The following is a 9,795-nucleotide window of genomic DNA, read 5'->3' on the forward strand; positions in this document are numbered from 1 at the left end:
GATTTCAGTAATGTTGTAGTAGTGGTGGTGTGCCCAAAGGCCTAAAGAAATGTGAGTCTAGTAATAAATTTTAAGGTTTATATTTTCTAACAAAATTAGGAAATTGCTTAGTACTGAAAGGCTATTTAAATAAATCTGAACTATGATTCTTTAGAGGTGGAAGGATTTTTTTTATGATCTCTTTAAATCAATTGGTGTATACGCTAACTATAAATTTTTCATAAGCTATTTTAAACAATATTTCCTGGATACACTAGTTCAAAAATTCAGGGGTCAATTCTGTGTTTTGATAAATTAAAATTCTATTTTCTATATTCAACACGATCATCTTAATTTATTAAATAGAAATCTATTAAAATCTCTAATTAAAAGCACAATAGGGAAATCATCTTTCAAATGAAACTACTGCAGAAATGCAAGAAAATTAACACCCAAACATACCTCAATAAAATGTACGCTGTATTTCATGTGATTTCCAAAGAAAACCATCAAAACTTTCAAGTCAACTGCAGACTTGAGAAAGAGTTAAAGATTGGAGCTCCACTGAGACATTCAGTTGCTTCGAGACCTCAAGACGAGCTACAGCGTTACTTAAAATGCGCGCGCACTGTATGACTCATTCTGGAATCTTATTAGTCATTCCAGCCACTCTTTGAGATCGTTCTTTTGTTATTCTTGTGTGTAAAAAAATCTTCTTCAAATTGTGAACTTCTTGTGTCTTCCCATGTGAAAAAGATAAAGCAACAGTGAAAAATCCCATCAACAAATCATCTTATGAAATATTGCAGTGAAAAGTGCATTTGAATACAACACCCCGCGAAATAGGTGAACCATTTGGTGAATTGGAACGGAGGAGTTTGTGTACAGTGCACAGGAAATACATAATTTAGTGAAGTGATTGACCTCTGTGTGGTCCATTTGGGTGTCAATTCTCACTCGCAGCCCAACGCGGAGTTGATCAACAAGTTGGCAGAGAAAACAGGTCAGTATTGAGAATGTGGTCAAGTAGCGAGAGTCGGTCAGCACTTGATGGAATATGGGTCAAAAGAATGGGCATCATGCTGTGGTATAGCGAGAAATTTGTGAATTCTTCAGCATCACCAATCGCGATGGGTTTCCCAGCTTCCATTGAGATTTTTATAAAGCTGCTAAATGCAAAGAAAAATATCTTAAGATCTTTCCGTCATTAGGTTTTCTTAAATCTATTTTATAAGAAAATCTAACAAAAAAATCTTTTGAATAAAATTTGAATAAGATTTAATACAATAAATGAATGAGGGAGAATGTTTGCTTAATGCAAATTGAACATTACTTGATTTTTTTTTTGTGAAAAAAAGCGCGACCTCCTTCAGAACATCCAGCATGGAACAAGTTCTTCTTGTACACAAAAAAGAGACACCAAAGTGTTGAGATGATGTGCTGAGGAAGGTGCGCCGAAGAAATGCGTATCTAACGGAGTGTTCTTAAAAGTATGGCGAGTTTTCTTTTTTCATAAAAAATCTCAAATTCTCCAGAACACGATGAAGAGAGTCAATTTAGTATGAAATGTAAAATATTCAACACATGAACATAATGCGATAATCGTGTTAGATGGCAAAGTGGAACTTTCCATTTCATTGTCGCAATTTGAAGCCCACTATACTTGACTCAGCACCGCAGAAATTACCTGTGGTGTGTAAAGAAATGTCAATATCAGAATATGGATTGTGTAGGAGGAGTTGTTTATCAACTTTTTGAAGCTCTCAAAAGCACACACAATCGCACGTAAAATAACACATTGTGTAAGAGCTGCTTGAGTGAAGAAAAAAACCAATAAATTCATCTAAAGCAATCTATATATTGTTAGCCCACGAAGAATTCCAAAAGTTCCGCAACAGCGAAGGTCTTCATCTCCTTTATACCATTCTCACTTTATTCTGACGCGAACGACACAATGCCAGACAAAAATATTTTTGTGGTGTCTTTGAGCGTGAGATCGAAGACGGAGACCACCGCACCATGAATCCGGAAACGCACAATCGCAGCTGATTTAGATAACAGATAAAAGAAAGAGAAACAAAGGGAACCATTGTAGTTCTCTGACAAACAATCAAAATTCACATTAACAGGTGGGCGCAGCAAAATAAAGCCAAATGTTTCAGACTATCGTAATATGGGGGAAATTTAAATTTTCATTTGCACATAAGTTTGTGTTATCTTAAATGAAAATGTGCATTAATATAGAGCTTTAATTTGGCATAAAACTGCAAAGAAAAGCTCATTTATTAAAACAGGTAATTTTTTGTCAACAGCAAATTCAAAGAATTCCTCTTGAGCTCAAAAAGAAAATTTTAATTTACGCTTCAAACATTTCCACGTAATCATTCCCTAGCTGAATTTCAACATTTGATTATTTAATTAAAGCATCATTAATCAGTCCCAAAATAACTTTCTAGGAATAGAAGTATATTCCTTTTTATAGATTACTAGTACACGTTGGTGGCTAAAGTTCATGTTTCGTGTTATTTATAAAGCTGGAAAATCAATATTAAAATAAATTATCCTACCTTACATCCAGGTCAGTGTAAACCACTAAAATTAAAATATAGTGTAGGCCTCTTTTATTCCAACAAGACATAAAACAGTCAAAAATATCATTTAGTGATTTAATTTACTGAATTCAGTACACAAAATATTTGATAGAGAATCGAAACAAGATTTAATATAAAATACAACTATTGTATAGAACTTTATAAAAGCATTCTATTTTACGGAAAAAATCAATCAGAAAATAATTGAAATACTGAGAAAATACTTCTCTCATAATCCTGAATACATCCCCCATCAATTCAATGTTCCACAATTTTCTCGCCGATTAAACAATACAACGGGGAATGTGTATGAAATCCAATAATGACCAACATTTATTCCCTTTCTCCTCTTTCTCAATCAGGATTTCCCGCAGTAAGGAGAATTCTATGCATGTGTCGGACAATATGGAAGGAAGTATTTACAGCAACCGCAAGAGTGGCATACCGAAGCCCACAAAGTTCAGAAGCTCTCAATGTACGTCCCCAGTGGAGAACGGAAATAGCAGTTTCCTCTACGGAAGCGTCAACCACTTGCCAGGTAGTCTAACCAAAAGCAATTCATCATCACCCAGCCCCACGGAAGAAATGAGTCGCTCCCGATGGAATTTGTCCAGCAGAAGTACAGATTGTGAGTAAAAATCAAATGAGTCACATTTCGCCTGAGACTCATCTTAATCTCCAAAAATTTCCTTTACAGATTTGCAAAAGATTGTGGAGTTGGAGAGACAAAATCAGAAAATGTCCGAAGAGAATGTCAAGTTCAAGGCACAAATTGCAAGTCTCGGTAGTCAATTAAGTGACACAAAGGGACTCTTTGAGAAGGAACAAATGACAAGGAAGACCTTCGAAGCCATCCAGAATGAACAAAAACAGATTATTAAAACGTTAGTAATTGCTTTTTTTATTTCATTTTTTTAATTAATCGAGGAAATGATCTTGCTCTTCATATTTTAGTTTGAAAGCAAACGTCGCGAAAAGAGACGCGGAATTCCAACAGTTAATGGAGAAGAACGGGAAAATTCGCACAAAACTCAACGAACTTCTGCCTGAGGAGAACTTTTTCGAGGACAGTGATCACGCAATTCTCAATGGCACGTCCGATAGCTTGCCAGAACCATCAATTGCTGATTGCATGGAAAAGATGGTGAATGAAATTGGCAAATTAAAGGCCTACATTAGCAAAATAGAACTCCAACAGTACGAGACTGATGAGAAAATCTCAGATTTAATTGAAAATGTAAGTATATGGCTTAGCTAAATTTAAGATGTATATTTATGAGCTAACATTTCCATTGTACATGCAGAAATTGCAGCTTGAGAGAGAAAATGCCGCACTGAAGGTGGAAAATGCAAATATGACAACGCTCGCGAAGCTTGTTACGGAAAATATGCAAGAAAGTCTTGACACAAGCAAAAAGTAAGTTCTTTTTTTTGCCTAAAGCTAAAAAAATCATATAAATTGTGGGGTTGGTAAGGAGTTGAAATTAATTAAATTCTTCGAAAGAGAGCATCGTAGTTTCAAGACAAAAATTAGTAAAATTTGTAAAAATTTCTTTAAAAAATATTTTTCTCATAAAAAAATGAAAAAGATAAACACAGAAGTCATTGACCGAAAATAATAAAACATAATGTACTTACATTCGATATTTTAGAATGGCAATAGTTGTAGAACAATAAACGTTGTGGATTGAATTTTAATCGAATAAGTGCAGTAATTAAGCAATAAAAGCTCACTACCTTTTAACTTATTGAAAGTTTGATTATTTTTGACGACGTTTGATTACGCATATGCTTGGCATTTCTTTTTTTTAAAGTCCTCATTTAACCCTTTTGCGTCCATTGAGTCGCAACTGACTTGAACGTGAAGATATTTTCCTTTTAAATTAATTTAATTATTCTTGTTAATCTTTTGTGCAGAATAAGTCAAAGGAAACTTTTTGACTAAGATTTGTCATCTAAGGATCATACAACGAATTAATATCGTAAAAAAACCCGAATGTCTCAAAGATTTAAAAAAAAAATTAAAAATTATATTAAAATTCATATTTCTTTTTTTATTTGCCAATTTTACAAGTTAAAAAGAAAGAGTTGCAAACTTTTTGAACAGATGAATCATGATAAAAATTCCCGAAACCATTATGAATAAATAATCTTAGGGGAGAGCGGGGTTAAAAAAGTCACTTAAGGGTTTAGAAAAAGCTCAAAATATCATATTTCCCAAATGCATAAAGCGAAATGTTTAGCTCATTTCTTTAGGAAATTTACTGCCCTACAACTCTTTCTCAGATCATTTTGTTCTATCTAGCTTAGCTAGGAAATATCATATTTTAGGCTTTTTCTAAACCCTTAAGTGACTTTATTAGCCCCGCCCTCCCCTATACGGTTTTAGCAGAAATTTAGTTGAGTGTTTCATTTTAGAACAGCTGAGTGTGCTTTAAATTTAAATGATTTTCTCTTACAAAGCAATTTCTTTCAATTTATAAAATTATTTTTAATTCAGAATGGAATACACAATTCGTCAAATGAGAGCGGAGAAGGATAAATTGCTGAAGGGCTCGCAGCGAGATATTCCTGATATGGTTTATCCACCACCCCGAAAATCCCTGCCGCAGAACAATGTCGTTCAAATCCGCCCCGAACCAGAGCGACCCATCCCCGTGCCACCGAAGAGAATCACAGAAATGGTGAGTCTTTACAGAAAAGTACCCTGAAAATCTCCTCGGTAATCCTATTGAGAGTTTTCCCCGCACGATGGAAAAGTTTGTACAGAAGCCCGCCTCTTTCGAATAGAACGTGAAGGAGTAGTATATGTAGTGTAGAAATTAGAACTAACCTTTGAACTAAGTTGGTAATTACTAATTTTCTCACTCTATAGCATGAAAGCAAGGTAGCTGGGGAAGGTGATGGAGGCGATGATGTAAAAGAATGTGATAGAGCAGATGAACTCCCTGAGGATGTTATTGAGAGAATTCGTATGCTTGAGATTAAGCTCGAAATTGCCGAGAGGGAGCTTACTCATGCACTCAGTCGCGCTGAGCAAGCTGAGACGGCTCTGGAGGAGCTGAAGAAGAAGGAATCTGACTCCATGGTACACAACCCACCACCCCCACCTCCCATCCCACCCCCACTGCCGCTACCACTAACCATGACTAATACACCGAGAGTGAATAGTGTGGTGAAAATAAAGTCCCTCCGTGATGGCATTATTGAAAGAAATGACTCAAGGGTGGCAAGGGCCCCAGCATCCAAGCAGAATCTGGGACAATCAACAGGTATGTACACAGTATGCATGGGTGTACGGGTGTTTATGTAGCAAAATAAATCGATTGGGTCGCACACACAACTAAACCATCGGAGTCACGAGGCGAACAGGGTGACGAAGAGAGAGTGAAGAGTGAAAGAAAGCATAATAAAGGAAAAAGAGTGTGTATGTACACATAAGAACGTTTGTGGAGAAAGTCACAACAAAGTAAAGAAAATAGACGTATAGAGGGACACGGAGGGGGCAAATAAAATTTTGCTCATAGATCGTAAAAACATTTTGCGAAAATCAATTTTATACCCCTCTCGTCCCTTTCCCATAACTCGCTTCTTCTTAACAATAATATTGCGAATAAATTGCGCTGCAACAAGTACAAAGCCCATGGAGATTTTGTACATAGATTACACTACTAAAGAGAATTTTCTGAACGGCTGTTTTCCAGTATAAATTCATAAAGAAAATATAAAAAATGTTGCAAAGAGAAAAATTTTCATTAAGACAATTTATGGAGAAGTAATACTGCTGAAAAGCTATATTCAGTTCAGTTTTCATTAAATGTAGATGGAGACGCCTGGTACACACCTGGCGTCTCCACTTTTATTGAAAGCTTTCTTTAAACATTTTATTTGTTTTCAAGCAAAGGATTGTTTTTAAAAAATGGAAAGATTTTTCTTCCAGGCAGTGTAATCTGTCGAAAAGAAGCCCACTAGAGGTATATACTATGGGGGCAAATTGTTGGTAAGGAAGAAGAAAAAAAAAGTATCACAATAAAATTCACGAGGCAAAGCACACAGCAGCATATTGAGTAATTCACTCACCGCCCTCACTTGAATAAAAGCCATACATAAATTTTACCCGCCACGAAACATTTTCATCATCCCTAATTGACATGAAATTCAAATACACAACATGAACCGTCCCCAACAACATCTTCCGACCCACCCCAAGGCACCCACCCATCCTTGTCGCGCTTTAGCGACTCTTTTTCTCCCCCACAGGCGCGCTTCATTTTACCAATCGGATCTTCTTCGCAAATTCTTCCCTCGCAATTTCCCCCCACACCCCTTGCGGTCTAAAAGCTGCAGCAGATAGAAAAAAAGAAATCTCCTTTTTTATTTATTAAATGGGTGGGGAACATAATATAATTAACATTTCATCATGAAGGAAAAATCATAAGCTTATGAAATCACTGGTAAATCCTTCTGATGAGTTACAACAACCTTTAGGGATCATCAGATCATTCCTTTCACAAATTCCAACCGGAATTTTACTTCACAAAAAGCCATGACTTTGTGGCACAAGGAGAAGATTTTGCATGAAATTACGAGAGTTTCAAATTAAATTGGAACACTTTTAGCACAATAAAACCACCACAGTGCAATTTCTTCGCAAAAAACCCACATCCGGGAAATTCATTTTATCCGCACGAAGATGCGAACTCGTCAATTTTTTTATCGCGACTAAAATCAATCAATCGGAAAAATATCAAACATGTCAACAAGTCATCGGGTGCGTGATTTTCAATCAGGGGGAGCCCGATGGGGAGGAATCGACTTTGTATATTGTGCTTCCGGATGTGAAATATGCGCAAAAGTGAGGTAACACGAGGGATATAAAATGGAAATTTTCCGGCAGGACGCGCGACACAAAATTTTCTCCGCAAGTGCACTCAGTCGGTGACTGCGTGTGGACGAAGTAGGAACACAACTGAAAGATCCCTCCAACGACAGTCAAGCTCCAACCCGTCTATGTACGAGAAAAGAAAACCCCCCGCATAGCTCCCCTGTGCCTTCAGGCATCCTTAACAATCTCGTCTCGCTCAAGTCACCAGACTATACAACACAATATTATTCTCTATTCTATAACTGATAAATGTATAGGAGGTATTACATAAAAATGTACATAGAACATAGTGTTGGAAAACGAAATGTAAAAGAAAATTTCTCACCACAATCTCGTCCTTTTTTCTCATTCAGTTTCACTCCCAGGGACTTGATTTAATTTAATTAAAATTAAAATTAAATGAAATTGTAATTAGTTTTACGTTAGAATCTGAAAGATTTAAATTCCTTGATGGGAGATCTTTGACTCCAAAAACTCAATATCTGCACCAACTATTTTAATAAATTTGAAGAGCTTTTTTGAAGATATTATAAAAACTTTTCATCTATTGAAAAATGAATTTTTTCATGATTTTCTTTGATGTTATTTTATGAATTTAGTATTTTATTAAATAGCATCAGCATAAAACTAAGAGTAAGAGTAAAAAAAACCTTTAAATTTATGGATATTCTATAGTTTTGAAATTATGAGGATTTTGTAGAAAAAATAGAAAAATCTCAAATTTTCGATTTTTAACGTTTTTAATAATTTTCTGAATTATAAAAGTAGAATTAGAATTTTATTAATACCTTCTATAGTGACTATACTAACTGTATAGAACTACAAGCCCCGGTCTTTTCTACAGAAGATGACTAAAAGGAGACAGTTTGTAAGTGAAAACCAGTGTTGTCTTTAATTCAATTACAACGTCCACCCATTTATTCATCTCCAATTTACCCCAAGAGCTTAACTACCCCCGATGATTAGTGTCTCCTGCATTAAACACATACTTATCCATGAGTTCACATCCCAAATATATACTTTACATCCGTAATTTAATTTTCTAAATGAATTTTTCCACACCACAAAAATTTTTCTTTCATCGTCGTTGTTTGTCGAAGAAAATTCCAAAAGAGAAGAATCCGTTATGTTATTTTTCCTTTTCCCCATTATCCATTTCTAGGAAAGGTAAAAATTTTTCTTATCCCATCTCTCTCTTTCTCTCGCAGGTATGGATGCTCTAATTTCGGAACTGAGAGACGGTAGGGTGACGCTGAGAAGACGACGACCAACAGATACTGGAAATCCCGCATTAAAGGAACTCTTTGACACACTCGAGAGGGTTCAAAAACAAAATCGTAGCTCTAAAACATTAATGGAAATCAATCAGAAAGAATTGAGGAATATGACACGTACAACGAGTGAAAGATTCTAATTAGTTCACTTAAAAAAAAAGACATTTTTTTTTTTGAAAATTAGATAAGACTTTATTGCCGATCATTATTATGTCTCATAAGTATTGTTTTTTCATCTTAATTATTAATTTTTAGGCAATATATTTCTTACTATTGACAATCTTTGGCTTTCAATCCATTAATAATTTACATGTTAATTTATAAAATATAAGGATTTTTCCCACGATAAATCTACTAAAAGTTTTTTTTTTTTTGAAGTTTTCCTTTCATGATCGAATAATGGATTTTTCCCATAATTATTTTATTTTATGTACTCTTTTGTTTACATAGGCCTAAAGAGAAAATACTCTTTGATAAATATTCAAATTCTGAATACATACGCCACTCATTTTTTTTTGTTAATTTATTGTGAAAGTCGCAAAAGTTTTGAATAAATATTTCAAAAGTTATAGAAACAAAACAAGACCTTGTTTTAATTTATTTTCTCATATACGAAAAATCCTCCTTTTTACTTAAGGATAAGTTCTATGATAAATATTTTCTTTTCTTACAATTTGATTTTTTTGTAAAATTTTGGCGGTCCGTTTTGAAAATGTTCTATTAATGTGCTAGAAAAGGAAAACAAAAAATTCTCTCTTTCAGAAATCTCTCAGGATTTTCTTAAAAATTTCTGAAAAATGTATTTTAGAAAAAGATTAAAGCTGTCAAAATCTTTAATATTTTTCACAGACTACCAAAAACTTTATAACTGTAGAATTATAAAAGATTTTTTGACAAAATCGACTCCAAAAATCAAATTTCTATTATTAATAAAAACAAAAAGGTAAGAAAAGTTATTTTTTTATTAAAATTAAATTTTTCTCTGATAAAATCAATGAAGAAAAATCTAGGGTAAGTAATCTATAACTTTCAAAATCATTCAGCAAAAGATTTGCCATAATTCTTC

The 9,795-nt window shown here is 34.3% G+C and overlaps 1 protein-coding gene across 2 annotated transcripts; it reads left to right on the forward strand.

Annotated features, from left to right (window-relative positions):
* Positions 1 to 559: 559 nt before the first annotated feature.
* On the forward strand, positions 560 to 9,309 carry LOC129785842 (shootin-1). Of its 2 annotated transcripts, none has more exons than XM_055820486.1 (8): positions 560 to 982; positions 2,933 to 3,198; positions 3,268 to 3,454; positions 3,525 to 3,807; positions 3,875 to 3,987; positions 5,071 to 5,254; positions 5,446 to 5,842; positions 8,664 to 9,309. In XM_055820486.1, exons 2-8 carry the CDS (start codon positions 2,958 to 2,960, stop codon positions 8,867 to 8,869), a joined length of 1,611 nt encoding a protein of 536 aa, XP_055676461.1. In that variant the 5' UTR covers positions 560 to 982; positions 2,933 to 2,957; the 3' UTR covers positions 8,870 to 9,309. The 2 variants fall into 2 exon arrangements, with proteins under 2 accessions (XP_055676461.1, XP_055676462.1); XM_055820487.1 differs by lacking the exon at positions 560 to 982 and adding an exon at positions 1,847 to 2,108.
* Positions 9,310 to 9,795: the final 486 nt, after the last annotated feature.

The sequence above is a fragment of the Lutzomyia longipalpis genome, chromosome 1 (genome assembly GCF_024334085.1).
Source record: "Lutzomyia longipalpis isolate SR_M1_2022 chromosome 1, ASM2433408v1".
NCBI lineage: Eukaryota > Metazoa > Arthropoda > Insecta > Diptera > Psychodidae > Lutzomyia > Lutzomyia longipalpis.

Excerpts from the sequence above, each read along its gene's own strand:
- LOC129785842 (XM_055820486.1), top strand. The coding sequence starts at position 2,958 with ATGCATGTGTCGGACAATATGGAAGGAAGTATTTACAGCAACCGCAAG. Across the intron at positions 3,808-3,874 it reads TCTCAGATTTAATTGAAAAT|AAATTGCAGCTTGAGAGAGA; the intron begins GTAAGTATATGG and ends TTGTACATGCAG. Across the intron at positions 3,988-5,070 it reads AGTCTTGACACAAGCAAAAA|AATGGAATACACAATTCGTC; the intron begins GTAAGTTCTTTT and ends TTTTTAATTCAG.